At 40.2% G+C, this 18,647-nt stretch overlaps 1 protein-coding gene across 1 annotated transcript in view; it reads right to left on the reverse strand.

The window, feature by feature from the left end:
* Positions 1 to 18,647, reverse strand: part of LOC143292754 (alsin-like) — a 44,213-nt gene that overhangs the window by 12,974 nt on the left and 12,592 nt on the right. Inside the window, 20 exon segments of the mRNA XM_076603298.1 lie at positions 584 to 707; positions 1,688 to 1,864; positions 2,722 to 2,870; positions 3,807 to 3,884; positions 4,629 to 4,738; positions 5,474 to 5,640; positions 6,253 to 6,348; positions 6,961 to 7,026; positions 7,985 to 8,178; positions 10,902 to 10,968; positions 11,894 to 11,964; positions 12,299 to 12,427; positions 12,924 to 12,927; positions 12,929 to 13,056; positions 13,831 to 14,008; positions 15,252 to 15,424; positions 16,095 to 16,177; positions 17,208 to 17,379; positions 17,508 to 17,571; positions 18,136 to 18,248. Of these exon segments, the coding sequence (XP_076459413.1) occupies positions 584 to 707; positions 1,688 to 1,864; positions 2,722 to 2,870; positions 3,807 to 3,884; positions 4,629 to 4,738; positions 5,474 to 5,640; positions 6,253 to 6,348; positions 6,961 to 7,026; positions 7,985 to 8,178; positions 10,902 to 10,968; positions 11,894 to 11,964; positions 12,299 to 12,427; positions 12,924 to 12,927; positions 12,929 to 13,056; positions 13,831 to 14,008; positions 15,252 to 15,424; positions 16,095 to 16,177; positions 17,208 to 17,379; positions 17,508 to 17,571; positions 18,136 to 18,248 (2,343 nt within the window).

An 18,647-nucleotide genomic window follows, 5' to 3' on the forward strand; every position in this document is an offset into this window, starting at 1 on the left:
AAGAAAATCAGAACAACAAATTCCTCCACTGACTGTGTCCACTCAATAGCACTGAGAAACAAATTTCTCACTAAGTACAGGTTACACAGAAGTGAAAGATGTGATGAATAATACGATATATTTCCAGAAAGGAAACTACAAGTACCATATGAGTGTGAATGTGTGAGCTTAAATAAATCAATGAGCTGACAACAGGTCAATAAGATGAAGATTAAGATGACGGTCAACAAAAGAAACAGTACTATATGAGTGTGAATGTGTGAGCTTAACTAAATCAATGAACTGACAACAGGTCAATAAGATGAAGATTAACTCTCTCCATACGAACGGCGAGAGAGACGACGTTAACAGCGTTTCATCCCAATTACCATCATCAAAATATTGCAAGCGGAACGCTCTTATACTGAAGAGGTGAATGTTGACAAAGAATACCACAGTTCTGACGACGGAAGCTAAAGGTTGGGTCATTCAGACACCCACTGGACATCCGAGGGGTCTGTGTAGAGGAGAAGAGAGGACTGGCCGTACTGAGTGAGTTAAGATGATGGTCAACAAAAGAAACAGACAAAAGTGACCAGCAAACCTTGCGAAGGTACTGACTGATGGCAGCATAGGATTCCACAGTGAGGGAAACACTGGCATCATGAGGGGGAATGGTTTCCAACTCCTCCAGACCTGCCGCTTGAAGTTTGGCCTTGGCAGCTGACCTGTTTGAGCCATACAAACACTGTTAACATTTCAACAATTCCATTTTCAAGAATGTGATTCAAGGATTCTGCTATAAACATGGAATAAATCTTTTACCTGTGTGAACAGTGAAACCCCGTTTGTGTTGGGAAAATTCCTGTTGCAAGACTGTACTTAAGGATTCTGCTTTAAACATGGAAAAAAAACACCTTTTACATGTGGACAGTGACATACTGTAAGTGTTGGGAAAATTCCTGTTTTAAGACTGTGCTTCAAGGATTCTGCTTTACACATGGAATAAAACTTTCACCTGTGTGGACAGTGAGACTCCGTAAGTGGTAAATTCCTTTTGTAAGACTGAACTTCGAGGCTTCTGCTTTGAACATGGAATAAACAAAAACTTCACTGAGAGTGGAATTGGTGTAAAAAAATTGTTTGTCACAAATGTTATGTTTTGTTGTGAGTTGATCTGTTTTCAGGATGTGTGTGTGTGTGTGTGTGTGTGTGTGTGTGTGTGTGTGTGTGTGTGTGTGTGTGTGCATGTGCACAGACACACCAGTGCTGTTATCTCCCTATTTTCGGTTTGCTCAAGCAATCCATTGTCAGATATGATGCACACACACATGCATGCACACACACACACTTATAAAAAAAAATCCACACAAAAACAAACATCTGCACGCTCCTGCTACTGACAAACTATTCATGTGGTGCATACATCATTCTGTCCACACTGTTTCTCTATGCATTTTTAGAAAAATCTCTTTTTTTAAATCACAAAAGTAAACAAAAAGATCACTTTTGTAAATCACAAAAATAAACAGAAGCACATTCAGAAAATCATAGAGATAAGTTTCCAAACTTTGCATTATTTTAAAAAAAGAAAGAAAAAGAAAGACATATAGACTGACATTGACTGCAACAGATACTGCACATGTTTCAGTTGATTTGTCTTTACAGATACACAATAATTCTAGCAAAAAAGTGGACTGTCACTGACGTTTTCTGCATTTCCTTGAGCTGTTTCTTGCCATTGGAAACAGCCACAGCCACCATTTCCCAAGCCTTCTTGGTGTTGATGGAGCGGTCATGAGTGTCATGGCCCAGCAACGAGCAACAGTGATGGAAAATGTCGTCCCACTTCTTGTCTGCTGGCACTGCCAACTTGGTGTAGTACCTGATGGAGAGGAATGGTCTTAGTTAGGGGTTTTATGTGCTGCTGTAATATGTTTCTGTAATTTTTGGTTGGGGGGGGGGGGGGTTATTTTTTCTCATTGAATATGTGTGTGTGTGTGTGTGTGTGTGTGTGTGTGACAGACGGAGAAAGAGGGAGAAAAAGAGACAGTTAGAAACAGTGTATCAATAAAAATAACACAACTAGCAATAATCACACAAACAATGACACAGAAACAAACCCATAAACACAAAATACAAAAACAGACATCACATGGACAAAACAACATTCAAAGACATTACCAGGACCAAATAACATCAATCCATATTAACAACGCCCACAAAGATAACACAGAAACAGACATTACCAGCACCACCCAACAACAATCCACACAAACAATAACACACAGACACCTCCCACAAACATATAAACAATATCACACAAATAACATCCACAAACATCAAACACAGACATGGACATTACCAGAACCTGACATCCATACAAATAATTTCACACAGACAACACCAACAAAAACAAAACACAGACATGGACATAACCTAGACTTGACAACAATCCATACGGACAATCACACAAAGATAACCCCTACAAACATAAAACACATATATGTTTGTCAAGTGGACCAACTTACAAAAACAGTTATACACAGACAAAGCCCACAAAGACAAAACACAGAAACAGACATTACTTGGACTAAGTAACATTAATCCGCACAGTTACACACAGACAACACCAACAAACACAAAACACAGAAACGGACATTACTTGAAGCAACTAACATCAATCCACACAAACAATAACACACAGACAATGCCCCCACAAACAACAGAATCAGACATTACTTAGACTTGATGCTGGGCGACATTTGGACCCTGCGTTCTGGGGTGCTGTACTGGGACTTGATGAAGGTGCCGCTGATCTTGAGGCCCTCATTCCAGGAGCCGCTGAAAGTGCCGTCAAGCTGGTCCCCAGTGGGCAGGGTCAGCGTGCCCTGCAGGCAATAACACACGCTGGGCTTCAAGTCCATGAGCACTTGTTGATTGATAACCTGAATCTGTGCTACTGCCTTATGCATGTTAACATTCTGTCAGTAAATCTCAATCTATATACCACCTTACTCTCACCTGTTATCGTGAACTGTCAATGGGATGCATGTGCTGATAATGAATATGCATAAAAGGGACTACGCATGCTATATTATCTTCTAATAAATGACTTGGTCAATACAGATAATGTAACGCCTTCACACTGAGTGTTAAACACAACAACCTTCCTGTGCCTCAAGTAATATTTTAAAATGATAATGATCTTTTACATGAGTTAAATCCTTTTTTTTTTTTTTTTTTTTTTTTTTTTTTAGCATTTTCAAATATCCAATTTCCTGGCAGAATCTTGCTACTTTTAGCAGATGTATGCATCAGTGTAACTTTCATACTAAGCAGAAGAAATTCTTTTCTGAAGTATGGATGATAAATTGACTGCTAATTATCAATGAGTCAGTACGTCAGATAAAGAGAGTTAATTTTCCTGATAAGAAGTAAAAATGTAATAGTAACATTATTATGGAAACATTTTTGGCTTAGTAATAATTTTGTGCCCTTCTAAAAATATAACAGTAACATGACTGCTTTGGCTTCGTAATAATTTTTTGTGTCTTTCCAAAAGTGCACTGTCAGTCTGATTGGAATGTGTGGCTGATTTTTTCGAACTTCTGTCATCTTGGTGTCAACAGACAAACCATTTCCAGACAAAACTGATCTGTTAAAGTTTACTACAGAAACAGACACAAACACACACATCCATACATGTGCACATACATGCACATACAAGGTAAACACAGGGTTATTAGACTAACTTTGTGTGCCAACACCCTTATGGTACAGGCAGACAGTATGATGAGAAACAGCTGGCAGCGTGACAGTCTTACCTTGCCAGACAGCTGAGTGATGTCCATGAACTCTCCTTCATAACAACTGTTGTCATCAGTCAGCATCAGCCCAAAGCCCTGCCCAACAACACACCCCTGAAGTGACACCTCATCCTGCATGGCGGGATAAATAATCAAAACGGTCAAGCACGTGAAATGGTACACATGTGTGTGTGTGTGTGTGTGTGTGTGTGTGTGTGTGTTTGTGTATGCATGACTGAAACCTGACTGAATGACACAGGAAATGAATGATGAGTGCTAAATGGCAGCTCGGCTCTACCCAGGTATGCATCCTGCTGTGCAAATGGCTCCATGTTTGTAAAGCATTTAGAGCTTGGTCTCTAACCAAGGATAGGTGCTATATAAGTATCCATCATCTTCATCATCGTCATCCTCACCGGTGTCAATTCACTTCTGTTCAGGCCAAACTCTTCTGAGGGGAGCCAACAGACAAGACAAGGCAAGAAATTTAATGAGAATAATAAGTAAGCAAAATACAAGTTTTTTTACATCCAGTCTGAACCTTGAGTACTAAGTTTTGAGTGAGTCCTAAGGTTGTGGATTTTTCTTTTTTTTGTTGTTGTTGTTGGTATCACTGTGTTGTGTGCAGGGGTGTTTATGGTGTAGTGTGATATGATGTGGTGCAGAGGGGTAGGGATGGAGGAGGGCAGGAAACAGGTATCATAGATAAGTCAAAATAAAACGATTAAAAACAAAAACACACACATAAAAAAAATCTGCAATAAACTGGCAAGCGAAAATATCAGGCTATGTGATTCTTTTTTTTTTACTCTTTGTTATTTTTCCAAAGATTATTCATACCGTGAGCTTATCTGTGTAGAAATTTCCCTCAAAGTACATGCCGTCCAGGGTCACTATGATGCCGTTACCATGCCGATGGTTCTCCACCCACATTCCCATGTATGTCTCTCCTGTTCAATGATAAAAAAAACACCATAACAAAAGTATCCTTCATAGTTTTAAATTCAATGCACTCTTTGCTTCCTGTATTTGTATTTGTATTTCTTTTATCACAACAGATTTCTCTGTGTGAAATCTGGGCTGCTCTCCCCAGGGACAGCGCGTCACTATACTACAGCGCCACCCTTTTTTTAAAAAAAATTTTCCTGCGTGCAGTTTTATTTGTTTTTCCTATTGAAGTGGATTTTTCTACAGAATTTTGCCAGGAACAACCCTTTTGTTGCCGTGGGTTCTTTCACATGCGCTAAATGCATGCTGCACACGGGACCTCGGTTTATCATCTTATCCGAATGACTAGCGTCCAGATCACCAATCAAGGTCTAGTGGAGGGGGAGAAAATATCGGCGCTTGAGCCATGATTCGAACCAGCGCACTCAGATTCTCTCGCTTCCTAGGCAGACGCGTTACCTCTAGGCCATCACTCCACATAGACTTATCACCAAACAAATATGCATGCACACACCCAGGCATACACATAAACGTCACCCTCTACGCACCCCACCACACAAACAGATCTGAGCTCTGTGGTCTTCTTGGCTATAGGTAACACAACTGAAACACAAATCAGGTATGCACAACAAACCTGAAACACAAATCAGGTATGCACAACAAACCATCTCTTATGATTTGAGAGAAAAGACTGCTCTTTACAAGAGGTGAAAAACAACCAATCCCCTCAACAGTACCTTTCAGTACATCGTCCTGAACTCCATAGCCATTGCGTTTGTCGTTCAGCCACTCCCCGACATAGATGCTGGCATATGACGACAGATGGCGCCCTTGTTGTAACACCCCATGACCAAACCGCTGCCCTGACTGGAAGTAGCCTTTGTAGTCATCTCCATTGGAATACCTTATGAACAAAAACAGTCCTTTTTGTCCTCATTCAAACAAAAAGAATTCTTACTGGCCTGAAAGAGTGCCTGAATCTTTCATTCTGTTTTTGTTTCTTCTTCTATTTGTGCTCTTCATTCAGACATGTAGTTAAAGGTAGAAAACCTTTTTTTTTTCATTTAATCAGTGACCTTTATAAATGAGATAACAATAGATCCAAACAAACAAACAAAAAAAGGATTATAATGTACAAAGAATTTCTGAAAGAATTTCTGAAACAGACTTTAAAGAAGATAAGATTCTTTTCTTTTCATTAAAACAGATATCAGTTGCTTTTTGTTTGTTTGTTTGTTTTTTGGGGGGAGGGGTTTGGGGGGCCTATTTTATCTTATCTTTTTTATTTAAGTATGCAATATGACACAAGGCGTTTATCTATTTCTTTAAATAAATGTATGCAATATGACAACCTGACTGACTTTTGCAAGAAATTAAGGTTTGAAAGTACTGAAATCTGGACAAGTAGAGTTTCAACACTCTGGAGCAGAAACAGAACAGAAAGAAAGAAAAGAAACCCTGCTGGAAATTAAAAAAACAAACAAACAAACCAAAAAAACCCTCTGTATCCTCTCACCTGATGTGTCCAGAGCCATTCAGCTTGCCGTCTTTCCAGGTGCCGTCCTGAACCTCCTTACCGCTGCCTCCTTTGGGGATCACAAACACACCTTGCCTGCACCAAGCATGACAGGTGTGAGTCAGGTGGGTTACAGCACTTTCAATCTTTGGGTCTTGGGATTGAATCCCACCTCCATCAGGCAGGTAAGGGTGGAGATTATTCTGACCTCCAAGGTCGACATGTGTAAACATGCTAGTGTCTGAACTCCTTTTATGCTTATACACATGCAGAACATCAAATACGCATGTAAAAAAATCCTATAATCCATGTCAGCGTTCAGTGGGTTCTGGAAACATGAATATATATTATATACTCAAGTTTCCATAACCCAATATATATACCCAGCATGAGCACATTTGAAAATGAAATATAGTTCAAACGCAGTAAAAATGTGCACATACATAAAAGCCCACATGCAGTATGTGAGTGAACAATGGAATTGCAGCCAAAGAACAGTAAAAAAAAACAATAATAATAATAAATAAATTAAGATATATTAAAGACCAAATATCATTCAGTTCACCTTTTAACCTCCAGCAGAATTATGGGATTGTTTGATTATCCCTGTATATGACACAAAAAACTGTCATCTTGTGATTTTGTTTTTGGTTTTGTTTCAATAATGGCTCAAAATGTATAGTTACACACACACACACACACACATACCCATTCTGCAGACCATGTTTGAACGTCCCTGTGTATTTTCTGCCATCAGGCCACTTGATCTCTCCTCTGCAAAAAAAAACCATACAACACACGTCAAGGTCATAATGCACATCTTCTATAACTGCTCCATCACCAGCTTCACCACAGCACAATCCATCAGCACTACTGTCATGCCGTGGTTTCAGTGTCAGCCTATTTCTTCAAGTATTCTGCTTACCCTTAACCTCTGGGCTGCTGCTGACCAGTCTGCTGGTCAGTGAAAGGCTGTCACTTCAAAAAGACAGAGCTTACTGGTCGGGATGTCAGGCACCCCTCTCCTATTTGGACTTCTTTCTCCCGGGATCGCACTGCTTTTGTTCAGCGACATAAATTACAACACTGATAAGTACAGAAAATGTAGGAACTGCATTTCAGATTTACACCTCACCAATCTCATTTCATCAAGATTCAGTAATCAAGGGGTTAATGTTGCGCATTATTATGCCTTCATCATATATGACTGCTTTTCCTTTCTTTCCTGTTCATCAGCTTTCTGCTGCTGATTTGCATAACTGAATTTGTCAAGATAAAATTATTAGCTTGATTCTATATTTTTCTTACATTTTATTTGTACTTTTGTTCTTGTGCTGCTGATTTGGTAATAAAAATTTTCAAGAGAAAATCAAAAGCTTGATAAAGCTAATCAAATATACATGCTTGTGTTCAAAAACTCATACACAAACTCACTCACTCTCTTTTGTGCACACACACACACACACACACACACACACACACACACACACAAAAACTCTCTCTCTCTCACTGACACCCTCCCACACTCACTCTCTTCCTCTTTCATTCATTCATTCATTCATTCAGTCAGTCAGTCAGTCAGTCAGTCACTTGCTCACTCACTCACTCTCTCTTTGAAAGAGAAAGAGCCCAGAGTAAAAATTACTTCACAGAATAACAAAAAAAAACCAAACAAACAAAAAAACAATAAAAAAAAAAAAAAAAAAAAAAAAAAACCAAGCCACAAACTCACTGCCCGTGCATCTTGCCGCTGAGCCAGGTGCCCACATAGGTGCCATCCCTCCAGCGTGCATGGCGGGCGAAGGTGTGGTTGGCATGGCGCACCAGGGGCGGGGTCAGACGCTCGGCACTGCCCCGCCGCCCCACCTCCTTCTGACTGGACAGCACCTTGTTGATGGCTGAGTTGAAGGCCATCAGCCACTCTGCCTGCACAGAGGCACAGGAGAGGGTGGGATGAGAAGGATGGAGGGGGGGATGTTTAGTCATCATCATCCTTTTCATGCTGTCTCAGGTTTGACGCAATAGTCATCGTCATCATCGTTTTGATGGTGTCTCACGTTTAAAGCAATGGTCATCGTCATCGTTTTGATATAGTCATTGTCATCGCTTTGATGCTGTCTCAGGTTTGACACAATAGCCATCATCATCGTTTTGATGCTGTCTCAAGTTTGAAACAATAGTCATCATCGCTTTAATGCTGTCTCAGGTTTGACACAATAGCCATCGTCATCGCTTTGATGCTGTCTCAGGTTTGACACACAATAGTCATTGTCATCGCTTTGATGCTGTCTCAGGTTTGACACATTAGTCATTGTCATTGCTTTGACGCTGTCTCAGGTTCGACACAATAGTCATCGACTTTGATGCTGTCTCAGGTTTGACGTAATAATCGTCATCATTGTTTTGATGCTGTCACAGGTTTGACACAATAGTCATCGTCATCGTTTTGATGCTGTCTCAGGTTTGACGCAATAGTCATCGTCATCACTTCAATGCTGTCTCAGATTTGATGCAATAGTCATCGTCACTGCTTTGAAGCTGTCTCTGCTTTGACGCAAAAGTCACAGTCACTGCTTTCATACTGTCTCAGCATTGAGGCAATAGTCATCGTCATTGTTTTGATGCTGTCTCAGGTTTGATGCAATAGTCATAGTCATCCCTTTGATGTTGTCTCAGGTTTGACACAATAGTCATCGTTATCCCTTCGATGATGTCTCAGGTTTGACACAATAGCCATCGTCATCCCTTTTATGTTATCTCACATTTGACACAATGGTCATTGTCATCCCTTTGATGTTGTCTCGGGTTTGACACATTAGTCATCATCATCATTTTGATGCTGTCTCTGCTTTGACGCAGTGTCAGTATGTATGATGAATGAATAAATGAATGAATGAATGAATGAATGTACTTGATATTCATCTAAGGCACATAGAAATTTCCGCACTTAACCCTTTCACTGCCAGGAAAATAAGATTTAAGTGAAATCTATTTGCCAGGGTTTTTTCCCAAAAAACAGGTATAAATTTTCCAAAAATTCTGTGCTCTTTGTTATTGGAGAAAGACCCATAAAAGTATAAATTTTCTGAAAGGGAAATGAATAAAGAATACAAAACACATGATGTTTTCCCATTTTATATATTTTTAGTGACATGCTGTTGTTTTGAAATCAGTGGGTTTTTTTTTGTCACATTTTCAACTTGTTCATTACAAACATTAGTCAGGTAATTTGCACTAAAATATCATATTTTCTGGACAAATGGATATCTGCACACACAAAATCATACTAGAACAGCCACAATACAAAAAAACTGAAAAAGAAATAGATACATAATACATTGTGACTTATGTAAGTGATAATATGGATGTGAGGCCACGCCCCCTCAGTCTCCACCCCCCCCCCACCCCCCTCTTCACCCCTCTCACACAGTCACTTTATCCAGTTCTCATCAGACTGCGTTGGCTGAGTGCCAAGAAAATAGCTCAAACTGTGTCCTGCTAAAAGTTTGGTGACTTCTGTCGTCTGCTAGAGCTGAACAGCCAGCATCACTCACTGATAGTCGTATCTTGGTCACTCTCTTAATTGCTCCCTTTATTTTCTATCAAATCATCCTATAAATGTTCGCAATTGTCTTCTCCTTCGAATTTATGCTTCAATTCTTTCTGAGCATCAGCTAAAGAAAGTAATCTTGGTTGATTTAGTTCACCACGATCGCATGTCTTGAGCACGGAGTCAGTCCGACATTTTGTTGAGCGAGCGAGGAGAGGAGCCAGGCAAAAACTGCGGCCAGTAACCCAACCAAAATGTTCAAATAAAGGACTGCCTTATGACGCAGATGGTGTTTCTAGCTATGAATAGAATCTAGAAAGATTCCCCAAGCTAAAGCTACCAGCATTTTTGTCAACGAACAGAATGCAAAGCAGGGAAAAGTCAGAATATTTCGATGACGAGTTATCTCGTCACTGTGGCAGCAAAGCGTACATGCTTTCCATGACGAGTTATCTCATCATATAGGCAGCCTAGGGGTTAAGCGCCATCCACACACAACGAAAACACACAAAGGCAGAGGCAACAAGAAACAATCAAATGCCAGCATAACACACACACACACACATACACACACACACAAACACACACACACACACTTACTCACATACTCACTTACACATACACACACTGAAAGGGCAAAGAGAAAAATAAATGAAAGTAATCATTAAAAAAAATTTTAAAAAATCACAGAAAAAGAGACATGGTACACTCACATATATACAGGTGCATGTGCACATGTACACTCTCACAATAACACATGCACTATAAATAAGTGACAAAAGAGAGAAGGTGATAAAAACAAAGAAAGACAAGAGAGAGATAGTTATGAAGAGAAAACGCTAAAATCAAACATACTTTCAAAATAATACATGCACTATACATAGTTGAAAAGAAAGAGAGAGACACACACACCTCTCTCTTTCTTTCCACACAAAGAGAAAGACAAAGATCAAAAGATAGGTTTATGACAAACACTTTTCTTCTGATTCATCAAAACTGAAAACCACTTGGAATAAGTGAACACATATATATAATTAACTATAAAAAAATGTAAAAAAATTTTTTAAAGTCAATGACAACATTCATAAACAGTCATTACCTTTTCAGCCTGGGTAGACACTGACAGCTCAATTCTGTCTTCAGGGGAAATGACGACAATCCCAGGCCTGAAACACAAATACTGACATTGAGGCAGTGTACAACATTTATGTAAGTTTTTTGTTGCTGTTGCTATTGAGTTTTTTGTTTTCATGAATAGTGTATGTACTGGAGACGCCGTGGCAGAGTCACTCAGGTGTTGGACTTCTGATCCAGTGTTCACTGGTGATCAGGGTTCAAGGCACCATCTAGGCACGGTGTTATGTCCCTGGGAAAGGCACTTTACTCTGATTTTCGTAACTTCACCCACTCTGTGTGAATGGGTAGGTACCTGACTTCGGATGGGTAAGGTGAAAACGGCTGAAGGAGAGGATCAAGCACAGCCTTCCTATGTCAAGGCCTAGACACGATGGATACAAATTCACTGCCCCAAATGCCGTAAAAAGCTATGGGACCCCTAACCTTTTTTTTTCATTTTTATATGTATCACTTATCCCCATCTGAAGTAAAATGTGGCAGCCTGACAGCCCATGTAAGGTTAAAAAAAATAGATATCTTTCTCTCCACACCTTTGTCTCAAACATGTACATTTATAAAGTAAAAAAAAAAAAGAAAAAAAAGAAAGTATTCACACACATACATGCATATAACCAAAGTAAAGTATAGGACAGGAATCAGACCCCTACTGGAGTCTGCATTAGTGGGTCACGGTTAATTATGTGTAGTTAAAGTAAAGTATATACATATAAATGCACCACGGTGCAAACAGGCATTTTCAAGTTCATTCTCATAAACAAAACTTCTTACTAATTCACACAGACACACATACATACTTTGCCTTATGTCACTCTCAGTGACAAGATGTGAAATTAATACATAACACACACTCACACATGCGTGCTGAAATATATTTTTCCTGTTCACTTTCATGCCTGAACAACACCTCCACACCTGAATAACACACAGAGACAATAAAAAGCTTTCATAACTCACAGCTGATCAGCATCTGTCACTGGTGCTTCCACCCACAGTGTCTCCAGAGGAAAGATGGTATGGCTGTTGGACTGTACAAACAAGTCACTGCAGGTTACAATTCCATAATAACTAAATGATTACTATTGCCATCGTGGCAAGTTTGTGAAGTGCACACAGCCACACACACACACACACACACACACACACACACACACACACACACACACACACACACGTTCATGCATAAAAACACAAGCACACCACATGGGCACTGACAAAAACACAAGAATGCAAACCACCCACTCACATACAAAGAAACACAATGTTAAAAAAAACAGATGAATGAATAAATTAACTAAGAAGAAAAGGATACATAAACTCAACACATCACCAAAACTAATAACATGCCCAAATCCACATTACCTGTAAATAGACGAACATGTCGTTGAAGAGAATGAAGAGGTAGGAAGAGAAGCGACCGGCAGCGGGCATCAACAGGGGATGGCTCTTGCTGTCCATAATCATGCGGCGACTGGGAATTCGCAATGCGTCCTGCCAGTTACAACAATACCATCACCAATCACAGGTCTGTGAAACAACACTACAGTGATGCTTTGTCTCTTGACACTCACTGAGCGTGCAATCACATGTATGCAAACAAACACATGCACACACACACACACACACACACATACACACACATGTATACACTCACACAAGCAGAGACTCACATGTATACATCACACACATTCAGACAGGCGCAAGTGCACATGCACCACAGACACACATACTTCCAGTCTTTCTCTCTCTTGCACACATGTTCACACACCTATACAAACAAAAACATACACACATGCACACACATGCGTGTACACACACACACACACACACACACAGGCAACACACACACACACACACACACACAACTTTCTATCTCACACACACCAGTTCCAAAAAACGCTACAACCCAGAACACTTACACAGAGAAACAGAGACAGACCATCAACAACAACAACAAAAAACCCACACAAAGCAGCATAAGACTCACAGCCAGTCGAGCGTTGGCCCCCTCCCAGAAAGCACGGGTCGTGTCTGCAGCCTTGTGCTCGGCAGTGACAGGTCAGCTTCAGAGTGTCCCAGCTGACCACCGCCTTCTGCAGGAGGTTGCTGGCTTCACTGCTCTGTCCACATAAAAGGAGGCAGGTGGCAGAAGGTTAAGACACTCAGCTGCCAATACATAATCCATGAGGGTGTGGGTTTGAATCCTGCTCTCGCCCTTTCTCCCAAGTTTGACTGGAAAATCAAACTGAGCATCTAGTCATTCGGATGAGACGATAAACCGAGTGTCCCGTGCACAGCACGCACTTTGCGCACTAAAAAAGAAACCATGGCAGTGAGAGTGCTGTCCTCCAGCAAAATTCTGTAAAAGAATTCCACTCTGATAGGTATACAAATAAACAAGGATGCACTCAAGGCCTAAGCGCGTTGACTTATGCTGCTGGTCAAGCATCTGCAGATGTAGCATATATGGATTTGCCTGAATGCAGTGACGCCTCCTTGCGAAACTGAAACTGATCTGTCTACACACACACACACACAGGGACCTTCACATAACACTTCTGTAATCACGGGCTACAGCATCCAACTATAATCAGAAAACATTCTGGATGCAAAGCAAATATAAAGCTTGGTGAACATTGAGCTGCTAAGATCACTTAAGCAACCCAGCCCATCAAAAAGATAATTTTAAAATCCTATGTGCTTTGCACTTGGTGATTTCCTGACAAAAATCAGGTGAACTTCTGCCAGTTTCAGGATAAGCAAAGTCATTAAATCCACTTTTCTCTCTCTGTGTCTCCCTCTGTCTCTCATACACACACAAACACACACATTCACCCACACACACACACACACATACCCCCCCCCCCCACGCCCCCACACACACACAGACTGACCCCATCCACACTCTCCACCAGTTTCTGCAGCAGGCGGCTGTACTCCTTCAGCCTCAGGAAGGGGTACTGCATGCTGCGCTGGAAGCGGCTGTACGCCCGCTCCCCCCTCCCTTCCTGCTGACGCTCTTCGCCTGACCTGGCAGGGGAGTCCCTCCCTTGGTTCTTGTCAAAAAACTCACTGCAACACATCCACTTCCAAGGAGCTCTTGTGTGCACATCCCAGGAGAAAGTTTACTTCACAGTACACACTCAGCTTTTGTGTGCACTTCCCAGGAGAAAGTTTTCTTCAAAGTACACACTGAGCTCTTGTATGCACTTCCCAGGAGAAAGTTTTCTTCAAAGTACGCACTGAGCTCTTGTCTGCAACTCCCAGGAGAAAGTTTTCTTCAAATTACAGACTGAGCTCTTGTGAGCACTCCCAGAAAGAAAAGTTTTCTTCAAAGTACACACTGAGCTCTTGTCTGCACTTCCCAGGAAAAACGTTTTCTTCAAATTATGCACTGAGCTCTTTGTATGTGCTCCCAGAAAGAAAAGTTTTCTTCAAAGTACACACTGAGCTCTTGTCTGCACTTCCCAGGAAAAAGTTTTCTTCAAATTATACACTGAGCTCTTGTGTGTGCTCCCAGAAAGAAAAGTTTTCTTGAAGTACACACTGAGCTCTTGTGTGCAATCCCCAGGAGAAAAGTTTTCTTCAAATTATACACTGAGCTCTTTGTGTGTGCTCCCAGAAAGAAAAGTTTTCTTCAAGTACACACTGAGCTCTTGTGTGCAATCCCCAGGAGAAAAGTTTTCTTCACAGTACAAACTGAGCTCTAGTGTGCACTTCCCAGTAGAAAGTTTTCTTCCCAAGTACACACTGAGCTCTTACATGTACTTTCCTGGAGAAATCTTTTTCAAAGAACACACTGAGCTCTTGTGTGCACTTATCGGGGGAAAGTTTTCTTCAAAGTACACACTGAGCTCTTGTGTTGCAAACATAAATGAACATGTACTTCCTTGCAATCCTGTATATTTGCAGGTACAAGCTCACACACAAATGCATTCTGTTAAGAATATATGTACACATTCCAATACTTCATTTCAGGGATGTCTTACAAGATCAAAAATCCATCACCATGTTGCATTGATCCACAGCATGTGTTCATGATACATATTACACACCCATTCTGCATGGTCACTGATCATGAAAACCAGATTAGATTACTGTTGATATTATGAGCTGTTTTGACAATACGAACATTTCCTTTCAACAAAGACATCACCTGACAAAAGATTAAAGGCTGGCATGAGAAATCAATACAAATGTGCAAATCAACATATTTTGTGAACACACACACACACACACACACATACGAACGCGTGTGCACACGCACACACATATGCAAAAATAAACATAACATATACATGTGATAGATACACACCTTCCAGTGCGAGCACAGTACTCAAAGCCTCCAATGGCCAAGAAGTCAGCAAAGAACTGGGAGTAGCGGCGGAACTCCTTGATGAAGTCAGAGTATGAGCGAAGCAAAGAAGTGGACATGATTGGCTGATCTTGTCGCACCACTTCTGTCAGCTCACTAACCCCTTGTCCGATCTGAACACATAGGCAACTCATTTTATTCTATACACAGATATTCTGTACATCTGAACACATAGGCAACTCATTTTATTCTATACACAGATATTCTGTACATCTGAACACATAGGCAACTCATTTTATTCTATACACAGATATTCTGTACAAACTATTTCACTTTAGCCTGCGGTCAACTTTATCATTCATCTATACAAAGAAGCTTATCTGCAACTGTTTGTTAAATGAAGGCCACCATAACTATTAATAATCCAGCATCCACTGAATGTCACAATCCAGTTTCTACAGCTCTCTCTCTCTCTCTCTCTCTCTCTCTCCCACACACACACACACACACACACACACAAAAATAAAATACACATATTAACAGGCACTCAAATGCACTCAGACAAGGATACTCATCATATGCAAGTGAAAATATTAACACTTACATAAAAACATTAATTTTGCGAATAGAAAAACAAAATTCATGCACCTGAACATCCCATACACAGTAAAACAAACGCATACACAAATGTGCAACTGTGCACACACAAACACATGATTCATAGAATGATGAAGGCAACTGCCTTGATGGGTAAGTATACAAACGCATGCACACACACACACACACACACACACACACACAACACACACAAAACAACAAAACCAGACATACATACCCACATACCTTTTTGGTAAGGGACATGAAGCCAGACACAAGGTTGTGCAGAGAAGACTTGTATGGAAACACATCCATCACTGTGAAGAATGCTGCCATACATCCACCAGTCAAGATTGTCAACATCATCAGCTAATAAAAAACTAAATGAACCAATGAAAAAAATAAAAAGTATAAATAAATCAATTTCAAAATACTGCTCATGTCACTATGAAAAGAATAAAAACTGACAGGCATAGTAGCCAAATGGTTAAAGCGTTGAACTATCAATTTGAAGATCCCAAGTTCAGATTTTTTACATCTCCCAAGTCATTATTTGTGCAAACCTGCAAGTGATCATGTGTATACATATGCAAAAGATCAAATACACATGTTCAAGTTCCTGTAATCCATGTCAGTATTCAATAGGCTATGGACACACAAACATACCGAGCAAGCAAAAATGGAATATGGCCATCTATATTGGAGGGTAAAAACAGTCATACCCATGAAAGCTCACTTACAGTTATGAGTGAACATGGGATTTGTTGCCCATGAACACACAAAGAAAAGAAAGAAAAGAACAAATATACAGCACACTTATCAAAACAATAACAGACTGGCCTGTCCCCAAGTCCCTAAAGAAAGCAAGCTTGGTCAAAGATGCAGATGTGATGAACAGATGAAATATGTTTTCTGTTATATTATGCAAGAACATAAGCAAAAAGTCTGATTCTGAGTGACTGGAAAGATGTTTGTAAGATTCTGTTAGTCAGTTTACTAGATTCTGTCAATCAGTAAACTATAATGCCATCACTTTCTGTTATCTTTACATTTTAACATTGCTTTGTTTCCCATCATATCTGCATTTGTACTCATAAAATTTCAAACATCAAGCAACAAGAATTTCAAACATCAAACAATTCATGACTTCTGGCACAACAAAGGGACTCCCCCAAATCGAACTCAGTGGTATCTCACTTTCTCTTGCTGAAGCACTAAGCATTGGAAAAAAACCAACAACTAATGTCTGCAAAACTATTTGAACAACAAAACAGTTGGTTTTCTAACACTAGTGTTCTCCACCACTCTGGTGCCAATACAATTTCTAACACAAGTCAGAGAGAGGAGTTGGTTTCTCACAAGATCTGGTGAGTGGCTTCAGCAAGTTGGCATTGATCTTCACCAGCTCCTGGTAGAAGGCTCTCTCTGATGCAGCAAGTTCATAAATGGCGCTGACTGAAGACAGCTGCGAGGCTCCCAGCTTACAGTAGCAACTGTCCCCTCCAGCTGACAGACCACGCACCCAGCCAAGCTGAAACACCACACAGACATGCTGCCCAGTCATGATGGTGGAAGTACTGATCCTGAGCATTAGATGTTAAGACTAGCTTTGAGACAAGCAAGTTAATGAAATCATGCTCTTTGAAGCTTTGTGCTTACCTTCTTAATCTCATTCACTGGTGTCGGCAAAGCAGTTTTTTGCATGGAGCTGAATGCGTCTTTCCTGACAAACACACAAAATGTACTTTGTCGTTGAAAATCAAGGACAATAACTGACTGTGCTAAAACAACACGATGCACATGCCCACAGATGACAAATACACGCTCAAACACATGCACACACAAAAAAAAAGCACAAATACATACACACCGCCACCATCATAATTCATTTTTATTACTATGGCTTCAGAAGTTAAAAGCCTAGTTCAATATCCTTAATTTGTAGTTCACAAATTAAGATGACTTGATTAAGTATGCACTGTTAAGCAGCAGCTGATGTCACAGAATATAACCTGAAGCCTATTTCAATAACACTTAAATACAAAAACAATACACACTGGTGCAATGCCAACCATCACAGTATATTCATTTTCAACACACATTAATGATCTGTCATGTAATTATGTTCCAATGTCAAAGCACCCAAAATGATTCATGCTGCCTTACTCAAAACAAACACATCAGAAACAAATTAAACACATGACAACACTGCATAACATATGAAGCACTGTTTTTATTGTAAGACAACCAAACAAGCCTACAAAAACAAATCAGAGACACTACGCACCCTGGCTGTTTGCCACAGTAAAAGACATCTGGCTTCATGCCAGAGCTGTCTGCCAGGAACACAGAATGGTTGGTGCCACCAGCAAGGTCCCACACACAGCAGCCTTTCATGAACTTGACAATCACACAAACAGCAGGAACACAAGTCAACATCAGTATATAAAATTCTTTCATCACCTACTTTAACTCACTCGGGACGACAAGTTTTCTCCCTTGCCTTTTCCCACAGACGGCCCATTTGTAAGGGTTTGGAAAAAAATTACAAAAAATACAAAATACAGAGTAAGAAAATGAAACTTTCAGAACTGGCTTATTACATGTTGGGCTATTACATATTTGAAAAATCTATTTTCTCATCTTATTTTTACAGTTTTGCCTTTCATGAACTTGACAATCACACAAACACCAGGAACACAAGTCAACATCAGTATATAAAATTCTTTCATCACCTACTTTAACTGTGCAGTAGATAGAACACTCACACACACGCACTCAAGAAACCACACAACACAA

Source organism: Babylonia areolata, chromosome 18 (genome assembly GCF_041734735.1).
Source record: "Babylonia areolata isolate BAREFJ2019XMU chromosome 18, ASM4173473v1, whole genome shotgun sequence".
In the NCBI taxonomy this organism is placed as follows: Eukaryota; Metazoa; Mollusca; class Gastropoda; order Neogastropoda; family Buccinidae; genus Babylonia; species Babylonia areolata.